This window comes from Sitophilus oryzae, unplaced genomic scaffold (assembly GCF_002938485.1).
Source record: "Sitophilus oryzae breed Bouriz unplaced genomic scaffold, Soryzae_2.0 scaffold_359_pilon_pilon, whole genome shotgun sequence".
In the NCBI taxonomy this organism is placed as follows: domain Eukaryota; kingdom Metazoa; phylum Arthropoda; class Insecta; order Coleoptera; family Curculionidae; genus Sitophilus; species Sitophilus oryzae.
The window spans coordinates 3505162-3529799 of NW_022146928.1; the positions used below are offsets into that span (position 1 = coordinate 3505162).

At 31.9% G+C, this 24638-nt stretch overlaps 3 protein-coding genes across 5 annotated transcripts in view; 2 read left to right on the forward strand and 1 right to left on the reverse strand.

Moving 5' to 3' along the window:
- The window catches only part of LOC115885034, a 39112-nt gene extending 32535 nt beyond the window's left edge, over positions 1-6577 (forward strand). For both annotated transcript variants that reach the window (XM_030903777.1, XM_030903778.1), the window contains 4 exons: positions 319-593; positions 4607-4755; positions 4825-4995; positions 6149-6577. In XM_030903777.1, the coding sequence (XP_030759637.1) occupies positions 319-593; positions 4607-4755; positions 4825-4995; positions 6149-6559 (1006 nt within the window). In that variant the 3' untranslated portion in view covers positions 6560-6577. The remainder of the gene's footprint in view (positions 1-318; positions 594-4606; positions 4756-4824; positions 4996-6148) is intronic.
- LOC115885036 (phosphoglycerate kinase) overlaps positions 1-9075 on the reverse strand; it is a 46250-nt gene extending 37175 nt beyond the window's left edge. The window contains exons 1-6 of the mRNA XM_030903781.1: positions 8919-9075; positions 8609-8812; positions 8351-8466; positions 8143-8292; positions 8006-8084; positions 7808-7946 (exon numbers count right to left, since the gene is read on the reverse strand). Coding sequence (XP_030759641.1) covers positions 7808-7946; positions 8006-8084; positions 8143-8292; positions 8351-8466; positions 8609-8812; positions 8919-9061 — 831 coding nt within the window. The 5' untranslated portion in view covers positions 9062-9075. The remainder of the gene's footprint in view (positions 1-7807; positions 7947-8005; positions 8085-8142; positions 8293-8350; positions 8467-8608; positions 8813-8918) is intronic.
- A 5525-nt stretch (positions 9076-14600) lies between these two features.
- The window catches only part of LOC115885035 (kelch-like protein 17), a 36302-nt gene continuing 26264 nt past the window's right edge, over positions 14601-24638 (forward strand). The window contains exons 1-2 of one of the 2 annotated variants that reach the window (XM_030903779.1): positions 14601-14965; positions 17100-17358. In XM_030903779.1, coding sequence (XP_030759639.1) covers positions 17131-17358 — 228 coding nt within the window. In that variant the 5' untranslated portion in view covers positions 14601-14965; positions 17100-17130. Of the gene's footprint in view, positions 14966-17099; positions 17359-24638 lie in introns of those variants that run through there. The other variant, XM_030903780.1, reaches the window with a different exon arrangement.

The following is a 24638-nucleotide window of genomic DNA, read 5'->3' on the forward strand; positions in this document are numbered from 1 at the left end:
TAATACTAAATAGTAACGTGCTTTGCATCAAACCAATAAATAATGTCAATTCGTAATACTTAAAAATAAAACATGTTATAAACAGTTAAACAGTTTTTTGGAAAATAAAAGCATATTTTATATAATTTTGTTTAACTTGCGCTTAAGTCAGATTGAATTTGCCAAATAATTCCTGGGACTTAAAACACACAATGGTATGTAGTAACAATATACATGTAACGGCTATAAACATTAATAAAATATTGTTTTTTAGGTCCCAAGGAATATGATCTAATTATGAATTCAGCACATATGTAGATAAACGTACTTTAATTCTAGAATTTGTCCAACTGCCTTTGTAGTCGAAGATGCCGTCACGTTTTGCTTCATAATACTTTACAACTTTGCCCAGATTCATATAGTAAATGATGTTCCAAAAAGGATATCGAGTTGTCTGAAGAAGTCTTCGACTCATTCTAATATTATTCCTACTACCAAAAGCAAACAAAAAGTGAGCTTTCTTTTACAAAAAGAAAATAAAGAAACGCAGGCAACGGCATGTCCCTTTCATAGTACAAATAAGGTTTTGTCGGATACTGAATTGACCATAAATGGTAAGAAGTGGATATTATTACACTCTTTTGTATTTAACTGTATGGTTCTCCTATCACGTAACTATTCCTTGTTTCAACATTAAATCTGACATTATTGGAACGTTTTGGCTCAACCAAAAATTACAAAATTGTGATGTGAAATACGTCGCGTTAAAGATAGTATTAAAAATATTCTGATTTTCAAAATATATTAAGAAAAATCTGAATTTAGTCCAAATCTATTATTAATTACTTATACCAAATTATTTTAATTCAATATCATCTGCAATTTGTATACAGGGTGGCGCATCTCATTTGCCTCGGTTGATTATACGAAAACGGAAAGATGTAGAAACAAAATATTTTATGGGTATATGTGGGGAGGCAATGTGCACAATTTAAAATTATTTTGAAATATACAGGGTGTTTCAGAACTAAGAGCCATACCAAAGTTATATTTTTTCTTATGGAACACCCAGTATTTTATTTCATTTTTGGATTCGTGGGCCCAAAAAAGGAATTTATTATAAGGGTTAAATATGTTTAATATCTTTGGTTTTTGAGATATTTAAAGATATTTAAATTTGCATGCTGCTATAGAATAGATTATTAACACCCTGTACATTACTTTTCAGAATTAATTCTTGTGCTGAGTTTAAAGATAAAGAAATAAACTTTACTGGAAAAGGTTATTACTTCCTTAAATTTATACAGGGGTATGAAAAATTGCTGATTTATTTAAGGATTTATTTTACATAAAAACTTCGTTATTTCAAATACAACACCCTGCATTTTCTATAATAAATCGAAGCAGATTCAAATGCTCTTTCAAACTATATTAGGGTTTCCTATACCTATCTAGCTCAGATTTTGAATAAAGAGCAATTTTTCAATAAAATGGCAACCAAGAGGGCTAGTGTCGTCATGACAGTTTTTTTATTGACAGTTAGTAGCTATTTTCAAAATCGAAATTAGATTCTGGACTTATTTAAATTTTTACCAGTTTAATTTTATTTAATTTACCTACAATAGTTTAATAAATTATATTATATTAAATATGTATTTATTATTCTATCAAGAAGAACGAAGAAGTAGTTCTTTGATTTATTCTACGATGACTTGTAGATATATGGATTTTATATAAAAGAGACAATTACAGCAAATTCATTTTCTTCACTTCCAACGACAGGTTTCTGCCTCTAACAGGTTTTTTTTATAAACCACATTACCAGCTCTGCGAAATAGGGCAAGTAGTTTTTCAAAGGAACGCTTATCAGGAAGATTCCTATTTTTGGATACCTTTGAGCATAAGCTCTTGAGGCCAAGAAGCAATTTTCCCCACAAAATAAAATCACTAGAAACATATCCATTCGTTCCGCCAGCTGATAATGCTTTATTTTTCTTGATAAAATAATGAATACTTATTTATTAAACTATTGTAGGTAAATCTAAGTAGACTGTTATAAATTATAAATAATAATGTCCATAAACTAATGTCCACTTTGAAAATAGTTACTAACTGTCACTAGAAAATTGCCATAGCGACAGCAGTCATCTTGATTGCAATTTTATTTAAAAATCGCTTTTTATTCAAAATCTGAGCTAGATAGGTATAGGAAACCCTAATATAGTTTGAAAGAGCATTTGAATCTGCTTCGGTTTGTTTTAAAAAATACAGGGTGTTGCATTTGAAATAACGAAGTTTTTATATAAAATAAATCCTTAAAATAGATCAGCAATTTTTGATACCCCTGTATAAATTTAAGGAAGCAATGCCATTTTTCAGTAAAGTTTATTTCTTTACCTTTAAACTCAGCACAAGAATTAATTCTGAAAAGTAATGTACAGGGTGTTAATAATCTATTCTATAGTAGCATGCAAATTTAAATATCTTTAAATATCTCAAAAACCAAACATGTTAAACATATTTAACCCTTATAATAAATGCCTTTTTTGAGCCCAGGAATCCAAAAATGAAATAAAATACCGGGTGTTCCATAAGAAAAAATATAACTTTGGTATGGATCTTAGTTCTGAAACACCCTGTATATTTCAAAATAATTTTAAATTGTGCACATTGTCTCCCCACATATACCCAAAAAATATTTTGTTTCTACATCTTTCCGTTTTCGTATAATCAACCGAGGCACATGAGGTGCGCCACCCTGTATATTACATACTAATTAAACTTTTAATTACGTAATCGAGACCGCAATTTTTAAATTCATTGTTGCCAACCACGACCGTATTCGACGCCGGGCTAACTAACTGGAATTTAAATTTCACGCTAGGGTTTCAGTTGGTAGCTCTGTAAAAAATGTCAAGATGCCACATTTATTTGTTTATTTCCTGACATTGTCATTCGTTTTGACACTTTAGTTTTGTATTACGAGTTTTTGGTTCAAATGAATTGTGTTGTGATAGTTTAAGCTTCATTTTTTTTACTAGCAGACCATGAACTGGAACATTGTTCTTTTTAGAACCTCTTTTAGTGGGAAATGTACAAGATAGCTTAATAGTCGTAAAAAGCTCATCGTAACTTTATTAGAATATTCTGAACGGGAAAGCGGTAGCAATGGCCCTTTATATCCTTCAAGTACTGTTAAGAAGGTGAGTTTTGTTGATGTAAATAATAACTGTTTAACCAAGTTATTTTTGTTTCCTAAAATATTTTGATTAAAAGAAAATATGTAAAAGTGGGAAACGCTGTGCCGATCAAGCTTAATCACGTGACTCAAAGTTTATTTGATATGAACTATAGGATCATATTTCTCCATATTGAGGAAAGTTACATGAGACATGAGAAGATCTATATAATATAGGTTATAGTCTGACCAGCGAGAGAATTTAGTATTTCAACTGACGACTTCCAAAAAATTACAAAAAAAAATCTACTTTATAATTTTTTAAAACTGAACAGACTATACTTTAGATGTATTTTCAACTATCCGTATCTTAGAATATGTAAATTTATACAAAAAAGGAACGAAAGTATAGAAAAAATTGCATGATATCCAATTTTGTATTTGTACATAAATATTTATTATTTATTTTTTTATTTATTGTTATAAAATTCTAATATTTATTTACATTTCAATAAACGTACTTAAATAAAATTTTGAAAAAGAAATATGGACAGTTTATACCAAATAAACTTTTAGTCACGTGATTAAGCTTGACCGGCACAGCGTTGCCCACTTTTATTTTGTTTCTTTTAACCAAAATATTTTAGGAAACAAAAATAAATTAATTATAAATATATAAACAGTTATTATTTACATCAACAAAACTCACCTCCTTAACAGCACTTAGGGACAAAAAGGACCATTACTACCGCTTTCCCGTTCAAAATACTCTAATAAAGTTGCGATGAGTTTTTTATGGCTATTAAGCTATCTTGTACACTTCGCATTAAAAGAGGTTCTAAAAAGAACAATGTTCGACTGCAAGGTCTGCTAGTAAACATGTTTAAGTTTGATGTATCAAAACACTCTATTTATTTAAACAAAAACTAGTAATACAAAACTAAAGTGTCAAAACAAATAACAATGTCAGAAAATAAATAAATAAATGCAACAACGGACATTATTTAAAGCAGAGCTACCCAATGATTCCCCAGCGCAATTTAAATTCCAGTTAGTTAGCCCGGTGCGGCGCCGCATATCTCCATGGTTGGCAACAATTGCTGTCCTCCTTTCACGCAGTTGAGCAGCTCTGAACTGTTCAAGAACGCGATACTCTCACTCCATTCATTTGAGTCATAAAGTTCCAGAACTGTTCCGCGTCATATGGCGGCATGAGGCTATCGCGCACAGCTCCTTTCAGAACCGTTCTCGAGTAGCCCCAGGGCGTAAAGCCCGGAACTCGAAGTTCGCGAATGGAGGACAGCAATTGAATTCAAAAGATTCGATAGCGAATATATGTATTATATTTAACTTAATTTAATCTATATTCAAGTCTGCTTAAAATTATAAAAATTAAATAAATCGTGACTATTATTATGGTAAAATTTATTTTTATTTTATATTTTACAGAAAGAAAAAAAAAAGTTGTCAAAGTTGATCGCGAAATAAACACTTCGTTGGATACAGAAGTCGAAACTAATATATATAATTTATCTTCAGATGAGTCGTACCAAAGTACATTCGGAATAAGCGACCAATTCTCCTTAGAAAAAACACAGGTATAAAAAAGTAAAATTTTAATTAAATGTCAAAGTCTAATTTGGCACTTTATTTTTCTGTTTTAATAGATGTTAATTGATAGTCAAATACCTCTGAACGTTCAAGAAAACGAAAACGAATATAAGAAAAACGTCGTGGAACTCTTTAGGAATAGTCAAGTATCGGAAGGAGCGATAACCGGCAATATAAAGGTGTTCTATGACAATTATAATGCTGAAAGCAAGACATCTCCTTTAAAAGTAAGTTATTGGTAAAGATATAAACTCACCGGCCACTAAAAACTAGTCCCAATTTCAAAGTTGGATTTCTCGCGAACCACTCATTAGATTTTGATGATTTTTTTTAAATTGTAAATTAATTTTTTCTTAACGGATGTTACGTCAGAAATTTTTATTCCGAATTTATTTTGAGCATATACAGAGCACAACAATAAGACGAAGTTTTTGTCCGTACTTTGTAACACCCTGTAGAGTGCAGCAGCTGTAGTAGCTATTGCTAAATCAAATCACATTGTAGCCTCATCTTTCTTGAGCATTTGGTTTTTTTAATCACATTATCTCTGTTTGTATTGAAGATACGCTGCTTTAAAACGAACGTCTCGGAAAAATGCTTCGCGGCAGAAAGTTTTATGTATAAATAATCAAGGCGAAGCGACATAGGCGAAAACGGTTGTCAAATTAAAAAATTGCATTGTCTGTAACGGATGTTGCTCGTATTGTGGCTTTAATTGAGGATGGCCGAAGTCAACGTTATGTGTGCGATACCCTGGGTATACCTCGAACAACCGTCCAGAATGCCTGGAATCGGTATATTGAAACGGGAAATTTCACCAGGCGAGTGGGTTCCGGAAGAAAACGGAAGACAAATGCAATTATTGACGACCGTTTTATTGTCCTGAATAGCTATTTCAAAGCTATTTCCAAGACATCGTCGAGCACGTCTTCAGTTTGCGCGTTTACATGTGAATTGGGATATTGAGCAATGGACTAAAGCTTTTTTCGAGGCGTTCGTTTTAAAGCAGCGTATCTCCAATACAAACAGAGATAATATCGTGATTAAAAAAACAAAATGCTCACAAACGATGATTTACCACAACGTGATTTGATTTAGCAATAGCTACTACAGTCGCTGCACCCTACAGGGTGTTACAAAGTTCGGGCAAAAAACTGCGTCTTATTGGTGTGCCCTGCATATGCTCAAAATAAATTCGGAATAAAAATTTCTGACGTAGCATCCATTAGGAAGGGGAATTAATTTACAACTTAAAAAAAAATCATCAAAATCTAATGAGTGGTTCGCGAGAAATCCAACTTTTAAATTGGGACTAGTTTTTAATGGCCGTTTTTTTTGCCGGTGAATGTATTTTCACCAAACACTAAACCTTTGTTTTAGGAAGCCTGTGGTGCATACAACGAAGATACGATTCTACAAGTTGAAAAATCACGAAGCAAAGACCTCCTAGTAAGCAAACGTGAAAGTTTGAAGAAGATCCTCAAACAAAACACATCACAAAACCTGAAATCGATCTTCAGCGATCTCCCTCCTTTGAAACCATTGGAAAATCTGAATTATTTTGTAGATTCGGTGCTATTAAAAGAAGTAATCGAAAAAAGACAAAATATTAGAACGATGAAAAGAAAAAGTTCCACTTGTTTTGCCCTGAGTAAAGCAGAAAATACCGATGGAGAATGTAACGCATATACAACACATGAAGATAAAGAAACTATCCTTAAAGGAATATACGTCCTTGTCTATTTGTTAATGTTTACGGCTTTAAATTTAGAGTTTAAATGCGTTCAATAAAAGGCATCTAAAAATAAATGTTTTGTCTATTTGTTAATGTTTACGGCTTTAAATTTAGAGTTTAAATGCGTTCAATAAAAGGCATCTAAAAATAAATGTTACTTTTACTAATATATATTTACTTACGTTAACTATTAATTTACAAGATATAATATTTACATTAATATACTAGATCGAGTAGAGTGTGCTAATCACTAGTTGATTAAAAAAGTATACCTTAATATTGCACACAAATTATATTTCATCCCCTCATAGTATATGTCTACTTAATTTTTTGATTATGTAACGAGCACTTTGTTTACTCACTTGTTTCGTCGAACTGCTTGAATCCGTTTTTGCTTTTCATCAAATTGGTGTGAGAAACTATGAAGCTATAAAATGTTGTTTCGGGAGAGTTGAATATCCGGGAAAGTTGAGTTATTGAATGTTATTGCACCCAACAACGCCTTAATTACGCTCTCCTTTACGCGTTAACATTTTTTTGGGCAATTTTATTAACATTTGAAATTGTCACAATACAACAAGACGCCTAGTTCGAATTCTTTTTCATTTATTTTTTACTACCCGAAACAGCGTTACATCACACAAACCTAGTACCTAAGTGTTTTATAGTCTCAATAACTACACTAGAAAAAAACTAAAATACTTAAATATTACGACAGAACCCCGATTTCAATATTACTTTAATGCGATCGACATGACGGCGGCGTGAACTATTTATTGACAATTTCTGATCTCTGCCGTAGAGTGCGCTGCGGTCGGAATTTGTTGAAATCAACTGAAATGCACCAAGCCTATAATCTACCGAACCAGAGCTTTTCTCAAGTAATAGAAATATTTTCAAGTACAATAGTATTTTCTGAAATTTTTTGAATGTCATCTATGAAAATCTTTCCTGGCTTGTTGAACACACTTTATATAGCAATAATCCATAAGAAACAAATAGAACAATACCATCAATTACTTTAAACTTTTTGTAATACAATACGAATATTACAAAAGTAGGTATCATGTTTGTAATTACTTTTAGAATATGTCATAATCTTGAGTTTATTTTTAAAATGTCATACAAAAAAGCATCCCTTTACATTTTTTATACAATATGTATATTACATACAGTATGCTTACTTTTTATGTAATATTACACTTTATACAGTATACATATTACATTATCATTTTATCCAGATGCCAGTTTTATACTAATTAATATATGTATACAGATAATGTTTTTATTACTTAAATACTTACATTTACTCCTTTAAGTACTTTTACAAAAGTGTATGCCATACCGCCACCAATAATCATTTCATTAACTTTGTCTAAAAGGTTGTCAATAAGTTGAATTTTATCTGCAACTTTTGCACCTCCCAAAATAGCCAGGAATGGTCTACAGATAAATAATAACACACAATATTAGATTGAGTTTTTAATATTCGATAGCATTACCTTTCAGGGTTATCTAAAGCTTTTGCAAAATATTGTAATTCCTTTTTAAGCAAGAACCCAGATGCCCTTTGATCAAAGCCTAAATAAAAGTTTTATTAGATACATACAAACTAAAGAAATATAACAATTTAAGAAACCTTCTCCTAACATAGAAGAATGTGCCCTGTGAGCAGTTCCGAAAGCATCATTAACATAGACATCAGCCAACTTTCTTAAACTCTCACGAAATGCTTTTACTTTGGCAGGGTCAGCTTTAATTTTGTTACCGGAGGCATCAACACCCTTTCCTTTAAAAAATACATACAGATCAAAAAATAAATACATCATTTTAATAATAAAATCTACCTTCTTCTTCAACATGGTAACGTAAGTTTTCAAGCAAAATTACCGAGCCTGGTGCTGGATCTGCACATTTGTTTTCCACTTCAGATCCAACACAATCTGATAGGAACTGAATTGGTCTTAAAAACAAGAAAAATACTTTTTAATTACATATAGAGTAACTGATATCACAATTGTTTTTATTAAATACATTAGCCATTTAATAGCAAAATAATTTATTATTTTGCTATTAATATATATTATTATATAAATTATAAATACTTGTTTAGTAATGTCTTCAGTTCTTCAGCAACAGGAGCTAAAGTATATTTGGGATTCGGGTTGCCATCAGGCCTTCCCAAATGTGAACACAAAACAACACTTTTTGCATTCTTATCTAGGGCATATTTTACAGTATCAAGGGCAGCTACAATACGTTGATTATTGGTAATTTTGCCATCTTTAAGAGGAACGTTAAAATCAACTCTAAAAAAGAAATATTTTATTTTAAAAGATCAAAATTACGAAAATAGTTTAAAAAAAGTTAGGTTATGTATACGACTATTAAAGTTATATCACAGATAATGTATACCTTATTAATACCCTTTTTCCATTTAGATCTAAGGAATCGATAGACAATTTATTAAAAGCCATTCTTTTAGAATATTTCGCAAAAATTTGTTCACTAAACCGGGAACTGACAGTTTTCAGAATTTCTACAGTTATCAATGTCATCTGAAGGGCATATTGGTTTTGTTATAGGAGGATCATATGAGGATCATATATAAAATGGGGGAAATTAAAGTTATTGGTGATTTTTAAAAGTACCTTTCTTTGAGAATGATATAAAATACAACAAGGGTTATATTAGTCTTCAAATAATATTAATATTTTAATTGTTTCATAAAGATAAACCGAAAAGGCATCTTTGACAGAAAACTGTAATTTTTTAATATAGGCACTTGTCGTATAGGGTGTGGTGGTGGTGTATAATTTATTTGAGTACAATTTGAGGGACTTTATTTATTTCATTATTTATTTTAAAATAAACAATAGTCTGTGATCGAAAAAAAAACGGCGTCCAGTTAGCTTTCGATATGAACATCGATGACATTCCCTATATAATTTTACATATAAAATAACAGCAATCTTCATTTCATAGCCTTTTTTTTCTTCGATCATAAATCATAATGTACAAATGTACAATGTAATTAAAAAAGGCGTCAGCAGGGCGTCAGCGATGACTTTGAAATGAAGATCGCTGTCATTTTATATGAAAAATTATATGGGAAATATCATGGAAATATCACGGATCGTCATTTCTAAGCCAACTGGACGCTGTTTATACAGAATACGAAGCTTTAAGGAAAAAAAATATACCTACATATTAAAGGAAGAAGATAACTACGCATTATTTTGTTAGTGCAGAACACAGGAAACATTTTACTCATATTGATATTTTATAATACAGGGTGGCCCATCGAAAACGTTCCGCAAGACATAACGGCTAAGGTATTCTTTTTTCAAAAAATCCAAAAAAACGTCGATTTTGTTTGTGAGGGGGACAACTTTTGCCCCAAAAATGATTGCGAAATCTTCAACCCTCTGAGCGGGGGTGTCATCCCCCAACTTTTTTCAAATGGAAAGGGGGTTCAAGTGGCGCCGCAATGAAAAGAGCTTTCTATTATCTATATTTCCCCGCCTCGTTTTTGAAAATCGGTCGAGTCATTGAGGAAATATGAAGGATACAAATTTGAAAAGTTTATTTGTTTATCAGAGTAAATGATAAGGATAAATTCCTTCGACCAATATGAGGTTTTTTCTTATTATTTCTAGATGTTTACGCATTTTTTCATTTGCCACAGGGATAAACAATCAGGTGCGGTGTAGTTGCTAGATAGCTGTTCTGTGTCTTGTGCGTTGAAGTTCTTCTCAATATTGTTAAACTGACCCACAATAGAATTTCCAAAAATACCAGCCCACACGTTCAATTTCTGAGGGTTTTGTGTGTGCACCTCGTGAAAAACCCTGGGGTTGTCTTCAGCCCAGTACCGACAATTGTGCCGATTAACTACTACACCATTCAAAAAGAAAGTACACTCATCCAAAAAACACACATTAAATAGGAAATTATTATCATTCGCCACTTGTTCACTCATAGTTTCACAAAATTGCAACCGACGATCAAAATCGTCTTCGTTGAGTTCTTGTACCAACTGAATTTTGTACAGGTGGAACTTGCGTTTTTTTAATATCCTTTGAACACTTGTACGATTCACGCCGGTCTCATTGGCTAATTTTCTTGTACTCAGCGTACTATCCATGGCAACTTGGCCCAATACGAATACCTCCATAGCTTTATTTACTACAGGATTTTCCCTCTGCCTCTTTTCATTCTAATGGAACCAGTTTCGCGAAATTTTGCTACTAACTCGCGAACAATTTTGCCATAAAGGTGGTTGTCAGGATGGCGTTCAGTGAATATATCTGCACAACCCGATTGCCACATTCATTATTTTTAAAATAAAGTTCGATTATTTCCACTTTTTCTGCAAGTGAGTATACCATAATAATTGTTAAAAAATTTAACGATATTGAGAAGAACTTAAACGTATAAGTCACAGAACAGCTATCTAGCAATTACCGCACCTGATCGTTCAACCTTGTTGCAAGTGAAAAAATGCGTAAACATCTAGAAATAATAAGAAAAAACAGCAATAAATTGGTCGAAGGAATTTATCCTTATCATTTACTCTGATAAATGTTTAAATATAAACTTTTCAAATTTCAATCCTTCATATTTTCTCAATGACTCGACCGATTTTCAAAAACGAAGCCGGAAAGTATAGAGAATAGAAAGCCCTTTTCATTGCGGTACCACTTGATCCCCCTTCCCATTTGAAAAAAATTGGGGGATGACACCCCCGCTTAGAGGGTTGAAGATTTTGCAATCATTATTCGGGCAAAAGTTGTCCCCCTCACAAACAAAATTGACATGTCTTTGATTTTTCTGAAAAAAAATTACCCTGGCCGTTATGCCTTGCGGAACGTTTTCGATGGGCCATCCTGTATATGAACACCCTATGTATCATTTAGTCATTTTTATTATAAAATGATTATGACGTGAACGTTATGTTAATTATTATTCTGCTGATAAAAATAAGTAAAAAAGTTCGTATAAACGTATGTCCTAAAATGCTTAGTTTCGGAGATACAGGGTATAGAAATTTCATTTTTATTTCGATTTTTTTTTCAGTACTGATGCATATACCTATTAGTGTTTTTTGTTACAAACAAACCAAACTTAAACAGAAAAAAATATATATTCAAAAATAAAAAGACAAAGCAGGTAATTTCTTTTTTTTAATTACATGCAGACCGCTATAGCTTGAAAATAAAGACAAACTAGATGTTACAAGCCAACATTTACAGAACAAAGCCTTTTTCACGTAAGCACTTTGAAATATCCAGAAAAGTTATTTCTCAGATCTCCAAACCAAATTTAAATCAATTGCTGGGAAATGTTACGAAAATAAAATGACCCCATCATTAGTGCGACTTTTGGCATTTCCTCTCGTTTTCAACAGATAAAGAGCTTTGTTTTGACGAATAAAGAAACTAAAAAACATAACATTTTAGATTCAAAATAAACGCACGTAGTATACAGGCAAGGTCGTCAAATGAATCAATTATTGAGGTCACTGACCGACAATGTAGGAAAATCCATACTATGCCAGAAAATGTATATTACATCGTAGTTTCATTGTAATTCATGTTTTCCATTCTATCATCCAATGCTAAAAATCTAAATATGAATTTAAAAAACATGAAATATTTCTGAGGATGAAGTGTTCAATTTCATTTAATTGAATTGTTGACTAAAATTACATACTTAATATTTTTTTTCCATAGCAACTGTTAAAATTGCCTCATATCTATCAAAAACAGTAGATAAAATAGGACTTTAACCGCAAGGGTAGATTAAATGATACTTTAACAGCGAGGATAGGTGTGGATAGGTTAAAAACTTTATTTCTTTTCGCACGTTTTTTAATTGCTTTCATTTTTGAAAATTTTTGTATTCCTTTTCATAAGTTATTCGGGATTTAAATGGAAGTAGTTTGGATATGGCGTTTGTCGCCTCACCCTGAATATCTGTTGGTAATTTACTTATTTCATTTTGACAATTCCAATCAGCAATCGACACGAAAGGGAATTAAAAAATATTGACTCAAAACTGACAACTAAAGAGACAGTTTTATTTATTTGTCAAATTACATAGAAACCAACGCCAACCCAGCACAATATTTTTAGCGACCATACCAACAGGTATGGTAGGCTATTAAGATCGTCAAAAAAAAGTTTTTTTAATTTCACTCAAAATGAGTTATTTGGGTCATAAATGACCTTAATACAAAATATTTTCATGGTGTCTGTCTGTCTGTCCGTCTGTCCGTCTGTCCGTCTGTCCGTCTGTCCGTCTGTCCGTCTGTAACAAGATAACTCAAAAACCGCTAAACCGACTTTAACCAAAATTTGGCACAAAAATACTGTGGCACCCGAGAATCTGGCCATTAGTTTTTGGTGGGGGTATGGGAAGAGGTTAAAAATTTAAAAAAATCGTAACTCCAAAATTACAGTGGCTAGCGAAACGCGGTTTTCAATTTAAGATTAGGAATAATATTTGCAACAAAATTTGTAATAACATCAAAATCAGTCCAAGTCGCAGTTTTTGAGATAAAAAAAATTGGAAAAATTCCTTTACTTTGAAACTAAAAGAACTGCCTACCAACTTTTTATTAACATATTTTAGTATGGGCGGCTATACGTGCCTCCCGGCGCCAATTTTTTCTACTCGTAATAAATTCCTTGAAATAATAATTTCTGAATATTTTTTAAAACGTAACTCGCTATGGAAAAAAAAATATTATTTTATACACGACGATAAAATTGCATTATCATCTCTCGAAATTAATTCACTCGCGATTTGGTCGCTCGTGAATTAATCTTTTCGGTCGACGATAAAATACCATTTTATCGTCTTGTATAAAAAAAATTGGCAAATCAAAATTGAAAATCCCTACCACTAATTTTAACATTCTGAATGCTTATATCGAAATTAGACGAACAAAAGCTTCATTCAGAACATCCCAATTAGTGGAATAAATTAGTGGTTTCAATTACACTTTATACTTTTTAGTTTATGATCATTCACAATGTCTAAAAAACTCAATTAAAATTAATAAAATATCCTAGCAACAGCTTGCGGTAGTCTGTTGTATCCATAGAGAAAGCATAATATTTAGCTTATAAAACAATAAAGGCGGAATTACATTACTGTCACGTCACGTGAGTTCACATGCTATCACAGAAAAAGTGAGTTCACGTGTGGTTTAAAGGAAACACATAGTATCACGTCGTTCTTTCATATTATGCGCATTTAATTATGAACCGAAAGCCATTTCTCGTTCGTTCTTCTCAAGTTTAACAACTTAGGTCCTATACTTAACGTAATAATGAATCAAATAAATAGTTATTCATCTTCATCTTCATCTTCTGAGTTTGAAGAAGATTTAGAAAACACATGTGGTTTACTTGTGGTTGCTGATAATATTAAAACTAGGCAATGGGGCATGACATTAATTTGAAAAGAGAGTAATTTGTTGATCGGTTATTGTAAAGCACCTCGTGTAAACGCACTTTTTCTATTAGAATTTCTTCCATTTTCCAACCCTCACGTTTTCACGCCTCACGAAATTGATGTTAAAACAGAACATTTGAGCGCGAAACAACTCGCAATATCACGTGATTTCACATGAATACCCCCAAGTGACAATAATGTGTTCACCCTTGATGTGTTGATTAATAAAATAAATGCAAAACATTGGTCTCATCAAATTTACTGCTCATGTGTGTTCACGTGAATTCACGTGACGTGATAGTAATGTAATTCCGCCTTAAACTTTTGATTTCTAACTAAAAATTTTCTTGACAGGTGATAACCAAAGGCCAAAATGACATTCCTCGCAAGTTTTGAGGCATTATTAAAATTAGGTGAACAAACTTCTACGGCTAATTGAAACCACTAATTTATTCCACTGATTTCGAGGTTCTAAATGAAGCTAAACTTCTACGAATTGAAACCACTAATTTATTCTACTAATTGCGAGGTTCTGAATGAAGCTTTAGGTATCAACCCTCCAATTTCGTTTGTTCTTCTGTTCAAAAAGTCTAAAGTTATATGGCAAGACTGACTGGCACCACTTACACTCTCGTTCGTATCCTGTTCCGTGTTTCCCTTGCCGAAGCGTCGCGACGCTTAGCGCGACGCTCCACGCGACCTTCCGCCGCGACGCTGCGCTTTCACTTGTTTTCCCTCGCCAGTCCCGATTTCACTGCCATCCCTGACGTTTTTATCCTCGGTTTTCTTCCACGTTGATACACTGTGAATAAAGATAGGGTGAAGAATATCGATACGAACAAATGGTAAATAAGAGTCGAGGTTAATCATTCTGAGTTGACGTTTCGTACTATAAGTATTTCGGATTGATAATTATCTATATATAAAAGGTGATACAGGTTGGTGCTTTTTGTCAGTGAGCTTTTGAGGGCGGTGTGAAATAAGATTTTATTTAAAGGGTAAGTATTTTTTTAAATACTAGTTTTTTAGGTAATGTTTAGTAGTTAGTAAAAATTCTAGTTCAATTCTGAACATAACATATAGGGTATTATACAGGGTGGCGCCTCTCACTCGACGCGGAGGCTCCAAGGAGAACGGTAGTTTATATCAAAATGAAATTTTGGCAGCATATGTAGGTTAACTGAAAGCATTTTATAAAAACATATAGAATTATACAGGGTGTCTGTCCCAAAAAAAGTTACACATCGAAGTTGTATTATTTGTAATGGAACACCCTATATATTAATTGATTTTCGGATTCTAGGAAAAAAAAGGTGAGTTTTATTAAAGAAGCATATACCTAAAATCTAAGGATTTTGACATATTTCACATTTTGTGAAAATGAAGAGTAAATTTTAAATTTCGATAACAGCTACCTAAATTTTAGGTGACCTTAGTTGATATTTAATTACAGTAACCATTCATGTTAAACTAAATTGAAATTTGACCCGAAAAGTTATACAGGGTGAGACAAAATTAATATGGAACATTAGTTAGTCACTTTTAAAAGCAAGTTACTCCTTTATTTTAAATGGAACACCCAGTATATTTTGTCGGTGTTCAATGGGGAATTTATATATCTTCAAAATATTATTAAAGTTGCCTACCCCTCAGACAAAGATAAGCCTAGATACTTTAATTTTTATGATTTTGCGTCAGTAGATCTTTATTATTTGAAATATGGGGGGGCGATACCCCCTCCTATTATTTGAAAATAGGGGGAGGGGGTGGTGGTTGTGATATACCTTTTGTTAATTTAACAAAAATTAAAGAATGTAGAGTATAATGTATAATACTCAACGGTAGTAAAAAGATACAGGTTTAAAAGAGATTTTAATTATTACAGAATTAAAACTACATATAAACCTATAATTATGTGACAAAAAATAACTAGATGAAAACAAATGCTCAAACTCAAAATGCTTTCTTTTCTGTTAACTGCATAAAATGATTGTCTTTTCAAAAGGATCTTCTTATTTTAAAAGGCATATGTGGAGTTCTACCTCGAAAAGCAGCTACAATAATTTCTCTCATGTTGTCGACAATAGTTGGTCGAGTTTTGTAAACACTTTCTTTAACATATCCTCATAAAAAATCCAGACTAGGCATTTAAGTATTCTATCAATTGGTGAATGCACACTGCATTCACCAACTAATAGAATCATATCAATTCTCTCTGATGTAGGATAAGTTTGGATTTTCGGCAAATTTCTGAGAATTTTTGTTTTAACTGATACAAAATGATAACTAGTTGTTTAAGTTGGACTAATTAGACAGCTATGTTGAAGTAACGTCAGACATATCACAGCCACCTAGTAGATCTTTATTATCAAATAATAAAGATCTACTCTCTATTATCAAATAATAAAGATCTACTCAGATCAAATCATGTAAATGCAAATATCTAAGAAAATCTTTGTTTGAGGGGTAGGCAACCTTAATAGTACTTTGAAGAGACGTAACTTCTCCATTGAATATCGGAATAATATACTGGGTGTTATATTTAAAATAAAAGTAAAATGCTTTTAAAGGTGACCAATGTTCAATATTAATTTTGTCTCGCCCTGTATAACTTTTTTGGATCAAATTTTAATTTGATTTAAAGTACAATAGTTAATTTAACTACATATTAGGCTATACCGGGTAAATTCCAATTTAGGTAGCTTTTATTGTAATTTAAAAATTGTTCTTTATTTCTAGAAAATGTTAAATATGTCAAAAACTTTACATTTTAGTCATATACTTCTCTTAAAAAACTCACCTTTATTTTTCTCCCAAAATCCGAAAATCAATTAATATATAGGGTGTTCCGTTACAAAAAAACACAACTTTGATATGTAAGTTTTTTTTGAGGACACCCTGTAGAACTCTCTATATTTTTAAAAAGTGCTCTAAAATTAACCTACATATGCTCACAAAATTCCATTTCAATACAAACTGTCGTTCTCCTTGGAGCCTCTGCGGCGTATGAGAGGCCGCGCTACCCTGTATTTGAGCAATGAAATTTACTTTATTTGCAGTTAGTGTAACTGTAGGCAAATTAATTAAATTTCTTAAATATTTTCAAATAAATTTGTAATGTTCCCTTTTCAGACCAATCATCTTGAAACAGAATCTTATAAAAATGAACAACGATCTTCCTGAAACAGGTGCCGTGCCAGATAGGTTACAGCTCCCGGATAGTCCGGGCCAAGCCACTGGCAGCTCCATTGTGTTCGAAGCTTCCACACAAACTCCTACCTCGGAGGGGCTCGATTCGCCCCTCTTTACCAACAAAGGCTATTGTTTAAAGACCACTGGGCATAGCGCCCAAGCGTTAGGTAATATTCAAAGGATGCGTCTACATGGGCAGGTAAAGGTAGTTTTAGGAATTAATAAAAGCTATACTGGTCTCTCCAAAAAATCCTCTATGGGTATTTCGCCACTGCAAGAAAATCTCCAAAAAGTAATACATAAATAATAATATATAATTGTTCTTTAATTCAACACGGAATTAAAGAACATAAACATTATTTAAGAAAGGCAGATTTCTAATCTAAGATTTGTCAGCACTCATGGGACACAGGACACAGAATAAATTTTAATAACGCCAAAATTATAATGAAAGAAGGGATAGCTTCTAAAAGCAAGATAAAAAAGGCCTTTTTAATTTTAATACAATCTAATAAAAATAAATGTATTGCTCATGCATCTGTAGATGTTAGTAATGTATGGCAATCGCTTCTTTGATTTTAAAGAACATAACATAAATAAACATAAAACACCTACGTAAAAATTAAAAATAGTCATACAGAAAGTTTGGGGCTCTTTATTTTACCTTATTAAGTAATTGTTATCAGGTAGTAATTGTGAATTTTGAAGTTTAACTTGAGATATAATCATTGCCTGGAAACTTATATGGTGAAATTTTGATAAAATAATTTAGTACTCACTAAAAACACGGTATGTCGCTAGTGGTAGGAAAAATAATTTTTAGAGGTTACTAGTTTATTTGGTTGCCTGTGATATGCATATTCAGGGTGTTTTCTAATTAATCTAAAAAATAAAAAATCGTTAGAAAACGGCTTAAGGCGGGCTCTTAATAAGTATATTTATTTTTTTCTCGGCAACCGTTTGATGAACAAGAAAAACTCAAAAGATCAATTTTGTTGAAAAAGGAGGGCCAGTCAAGAAAAAAATATATTTTCTTTGAAAAAGCAGTAGTGTACCATTTATGTTAAGCAAAATATCGATTTTTTTTTTTAATTTTTAACACCCTGTAGATCAGAAAGGAAGTACTTTAGACCTAATGGTTATATAAAAATTGTTTTAAGAACACATGAGGAATCACACCACAATTTTTTAGACTAATTAGAAAACACCCTGTATTTTGTCAACTTGACAATGATTGTTGATAAATCAAAAAATACCTTTTCCGTGAATAAAGCCCGATTTTCGCAGGAAAAATTTTGGTTTTTATTGAATTTGGGCCTGCGTCTGCAAATACCGGTATGTTTTTTAATATTCTATCTATCTAAATTTTAAATATCATAGTCAGAAATAGTTTTATTATTTATTAACTATAAAAATGGTATACTTATAAGTTTTATCAAATATTGTGATTTACTTTCTACCTTGTAGTCAAAATTTATATTTAATAAACTGTCAAATATATATATTCTTATGTTTTATTAAAATTAACTCTGTTATACTAATATATCAGTGTAACTTTAAAATTAAATCCTTTGAAATCAAATATAAACATAACAAATATTTACTGCAGAAAAGGCGAAGGCGCTGGGTTAAACGTAGTCTCTACTAAGAACACGGAGGGGCGCTTTGACCCAAAATTTTACTATTAAGTTTCATATCTATCTTAATAGAAGATTATTTTCTTTTATCTATGAATATAATGTTATTTTAACAGAACGTCAACGGTTTTTGTAGACCTATCTGTTTTAAAAAACTAAAGTGTTCTCGAATAGTTGAATTTAAATATTTTAAATAATTATTTTCTTTATTCTTTTTATTTTTTTTGCTTCCGACGACGGAAAGAGATAAACTTTCCGAAACGTTAAGCATTTTTTTGTTCGTTAGGCAAATTTGTATAACTGTAAACATAACTTCTGACAAGTAGTTTCCGTTTGGGATTAACGCAGAAGTGTTTATAAAAAATAACTATTTTATTTTGTAGATTTTCTTGAAGTGGCGAAATACCCATACAGTAGCGTGTCGTGGATAAAAGCGCGGAGGGGGCGAAGACCTTAAGGAGCGCAATGATCAATAAAGGATCAAATAAATTACAAACTTTTTTTTTAAATAATAGGACTACATGAAAACTTTTGTTTTTTTTTCAAATTATAAATTTGTTTATTAAAAAAGTTAGTATACAAAACAGTTATTTCAAAGATGCAAGCGTCTTGTTTCAACCGATTTAAAAGAATCAATCATTTCGTCTATATTTAGATCCTGAGCTGTGTCTGCTTCAACACTGAGAAGTGATAAATAATTGGTTCTATCTTGTGTGCTGGTGCACCTCTAGTAATTATTAATTCTTCCTAATCTACTGAAAGATCATTCTGCATCAGCACTGTTGGTAGGTATAGTGTAAAAAATCCTCAGTAATGCCCATAAAGATGGATATGAAGACTCTAGGTCATTGGAAATTAAAAATGATAAATATTTGTCAGGTGCAAGTTTGTTGTCATCAGCATTAATTTCTTCTAATAAACTGCAAAAAGGTTTAACATCCGCTTGGTACAATATCTGTGTTTCCATAAGACATTTTAAATTGTCATCATTGACGTCCATATCCAATAAAACAATAATTAATTTTTTGGCATATATTAAGGAAGTCTTCAAACCGATTCTCTAGAGTACCAGTTAAAATGTCTAAAGTACCATAAAACACTGATATCTTGAAATTATCTTCAGAATTTTGATGTAGGTAATCATTCTGGATTTCATCATGAATTTTTTTATTCTTCTTTGTCTTTTTATGGAAAATGATTGACGTATTGCATTTATTTGCCAAAATAGTAGCCTGTTATTTAAAATTTTCAAAATATTTTTCACTTTCTAATGATTTGAGATCTTTAGTTACCGCAGTAATCATATGAGCAGCTGTACATAAGTTGATATTAACCTTTTGCAAGTGATTGGACAATATATTAATTTTATTCATCACTTCATTATAATCGATTATATTTCGGTCGGTGATTCCCCGAATTTATTTCCATCGCGACTGATTTCGTCTTCTTCTTTGACGGCGCCGGCGCAACGTTATGTCAAAGTTATGTCTAGCCCAGGGTTGCCACAAGCTACACAATTGTGTATTTTGCTACACATTTGCTTCCATGATTGCACAGCTACACCACAATCGCCTGTGCTACACATTTTGAGAATTTACATATTTCTTATAAAATATAATACCAGAACAGTAAATCAGCTGAGAAAAAGTGTTTTTTTTGCTTTTAAGTTATCTAAGTTACATTAAAAGAGGCCGCAAGTGAACTTTTAATTTTGAACTGACAAATATCGTTTTCCGTCATCAGTGATCAGTGTTCAGGTGTTCAGTAAAATGTCAGAGTATGAACCAGAGTATGAACTGGGTCATGAATCAAGGACCGTCTATTGATCGATTCAAAAACGGTAAATAGACAGGATTGTCGGTAAATACACGGTAAATAGATTGGAATTCCTTAAATAATACATAAAACGTCCTTTGCTCAAATTTCACTGCTCAATTACGTCACTGTAGTTCAGTCACACTTCTACTCGTTGTCATACGTAAATATTATTCAATTCCTATTTCACTTCCTCCCATATCAGCAAGGACTGCAGTTCCTATGGACAAATTTGGCCGATTAAACAGTCCTCAATAGTTTACAGTTTTTAAACATACTTTTTTAACAGGTCTAATTGGTCCATATAATCGTTAATATAATCGTTAGTTTCGCGGCATCAATTTTGGCGTCACTGCAATATTTGCTGGCACGAAAGGAAATTAAATGGGAAATGAATATATTGACGTATAAAAACGACTGGAAGTGAGACTCGTAATAATGCTTTAAAATTTGGCGAACGTACGTCTTATTCTTGGTCTTATTGGATAGTTTACAATTATTGGTCATTGATGGCTACACAATGCTACACATTTTTATGGTCAAGTTCTACACAATCAAAAATTTTCTTGTGGCAACCCTGGTCTAGCCATTGTATTTTTATTTATCGACAATGGTCTAGCGGTGCGTAGTTTCAAACCCATATGAAAACTTTCGTACGTGTACGCCTATTTCATTTGAGATTTAAATTATTAAATATAAGTAAACATTAAAAAACAAATTTAAATGTGAGAAATATATACGTCATTTTTTTATCTTGAAGAGCTAAGGACACGGTAGGGCACCCTTTGTTTTTGTGTTAAATTTAGTTTTTCTTTTTTTTTTCAAAGGGCACCAGAGGCGCTAAGCGCATAGGGGCGGAGGGGGCGTTCGCCCCCCCTGGCCCCCTATACGACACGCCTCTGTACCCATAGAGGATTTTTTGGAGCCACATATCCGTCATCTCCGCCACATAGGTATAGAAATTTTTTAGATATACTGATGTTTTATACACCAGTATAATCAGATCCCTATTTAAAAAAAGTAAATAAATTGATAGTAGTCCCAGAAATGTCGTAAATGATTTTCCACGTCACCAGAAAATTAAGCTTTAAAAAGTTTCTTTGAGAATTTCTTTCTTTGTTACAGTTCTAGTGATGATTACAATTATTTTTATTACAAGCACTTCTCAATTCTTTTATAATAATGATAATATTTTTGTAAAAGATGAGTAATACTAAGCTGGTTATATCTCCAGAAATCTAGAAAAATATATCATGTCAATTTGTAATAAAAGCTCCCGAAAACAAAATAAATGATGCTTCTATTTCAGTCATAGAAAAATTATAGTGATTATCTCGCAAGCGATATCTATTGCCCTACTCAATCATATAAATTACAACACTAACTTCATCCACCATCCCCCAACCCTTAAGTAATAACCATTATTACATGCTTGTTGAATAATATCAATACTGTTATTCTAACTAGATGAGTAATATACAGTGCCGGACTTAGGCCTAGGCCAATTAGACCCGGGCCTGGGGCGGCAGATTTTTAGGGACGGCAAATTTTGAGCATACCAAAATATTTATCTTTTTTTTTTTAACTTTTAACTTTTATTTGTTCATAAAATATTTCGAATATAGCCTTAGCCGATTACATATTTATTTACTTAACTATTATTATTGTTTAAATATAGAATTCGCTTGGGTTATTTTTTACTGCATTGTGCCATGCATCCAATTAATAAATACATAAATACCTCGAATATAAAAAAATAAATTCAAAAACATTAAAAAATGTTTTTATCAAAAACACGTTGGTGTGCACGAAATGAAGCTTGCCAATCACAATCTTTGTCTTCCAATGAAATAAAATCCAGGTTGGAGTCAATTTCTGAAGACGATACCGAAAAGCCTAAAACCCAATTAGATGCTTCTAGTCTCCTTAAACAATTCAAAAGCCTTGAAATGGGTTTTATGGCGGTATTTTGGACAGACGTTTTAAATAGATTAGATGCGGTCAATAAAAAGCTTCAAATGGTGATTATTGATCTACAACTTGCTGCAGATTTATACATATAGCTCATGGAATTTTTTTTTTCTGAAATTAGAAATTTAGATAATACGAAATCATTTGAGGAATATGAAAGAAGCGCCATAGAATTGTTCGGTGAGAAAGAATATGCGGCAGATAAGAGAAAAGTGAAACGGAAACGACAATTTGATGAAACCAGTGATAATGAAACTCTATTTAACGCTAGGGACGATTTTAGGATAAATGTATTTAATGTTATTATTGATAAATTAATCCTTGAAATTTCCTACAGGAAAAGTGCCTATAATGACTTTTCAACCAAATTTGGTTCTTTAGTGATTTATCTGCTTTAAGTATTGACGACATTACCGATAAGTCCAGACATTTAATAACCTGTTATCCAAATGATTTACATGAGTCAATGCCTAATGAATTAATACATTTTCGTGAATTTATAAAATGCATTAAGTCAGCAAAACCATCTGCTAGAGAGCTCCTTAAAGTAATTTATGAAAAAAAAACACTCAAGACTTGTTTCCAAATACTTTCAAGCATTAAGAATCTTCACATGTACTTTTATTACTAACTGTTCTGCTGAACGCTCGTTTTCTGCATTGAAATGTATTAAAACTTATTTACGGTCCACTATGGAAACAGAACGTCTAAAGCTTGATTTTCATGCGTCCGTTGTCCGATGATACGATGATACGATATTAATTTTATTGGTTGAATTTAAAGGCTTCGATTGGTTAACCGTTTCTAAACAATCGAAGTGTTTAAATTCAACCAATAAAATTAATCAAGGATCAACGTGTCGTCGGATAACGGATGCATGAAAATTAAGCTTAAATAGGCATATACGCAAACCTTATAGTTTTGTTGTTCGTTTGTTGTCATTTTATATGAATATTTTAATATTTATTTTATGTTCTGTGTTGATCTGTTCTGTCGGTCTATTCTGTTGTTGGTCCTGTATTCAAATAAATGTTTTTTATATCCGTAATTTTTTTAATTAAAAAAAATGTTAAGGGGCGGCAAGTTTTAGTTGGCCTGGGGCGGCAACTTCGTTAAGTCCGGCCCTGGTAGTATAACATAAGTAATATGACGAAAGAATTATATAATAACGATAATACGTCAATAATATTCTCATAATATTTATTGTTAATACCATCACAGATTATACCGATTATACACTTATCGTCAAAAGCATTGTTTTTCGTGGTTCCTAGTTTGCACACATAGCCCGCCCACTTATGGCCTCTAAAATGGTGCACAGCGCCTGACCGGCCCAGTTATTACGCTGTTTTAACTAGTGATGGGAATAATCGAATTATTTTCACCATCGAATTATTAGTAATAATTCATATTTCACAATCGAATTAATAATTCGAATTATTTAGTAGTATTATAAATTTAACCTAAAAATAAATTCGTCCCAGCTAGTGCTCGTCTAGGGGCTATTTTAAACAAATCTGAACCATTGCCATACCTATATTCTCTCACTGAATAAAAAATAAAATAAAATATTCTTTATTCAATGTATTCTATCAACTGTGCCGGAGCCGTTTAATAAATTAAACCATAATTTAAAGTTTTAAATTTAAAAGTGCCGAGTTTATGATTGTTTCAATTCCTATTGAAAAGCTCATATCTAAAATAAAAGCTTCTTCTGAAACGATATAAGTATGTCCTTGTTTACGTGCGGTTCGCATTTCTTTTTATTTTATTTTATCAGTTGCAATCAATAATTATTTAGATAAAAGAAGAAAATTAATTTTTGTGTTCGGCAGGTGTTCGGTGAAATTTGGGTGAGATGGAAATGAACCAAATACTATAATAGTAGTATTCTTTCGTTCTGAACGAAATGAAAATTTTCACTTAAACTGATTTATTCCTACGTGGTATAGGAAATCACAATGATTTCTGGATTTTTCTATATCGGATCGTTCCTTTCTTTGTCGATTCCCTTTATAAATCAGTTTAAGTGAAAATTTTCAGTTCGTTCAGAACG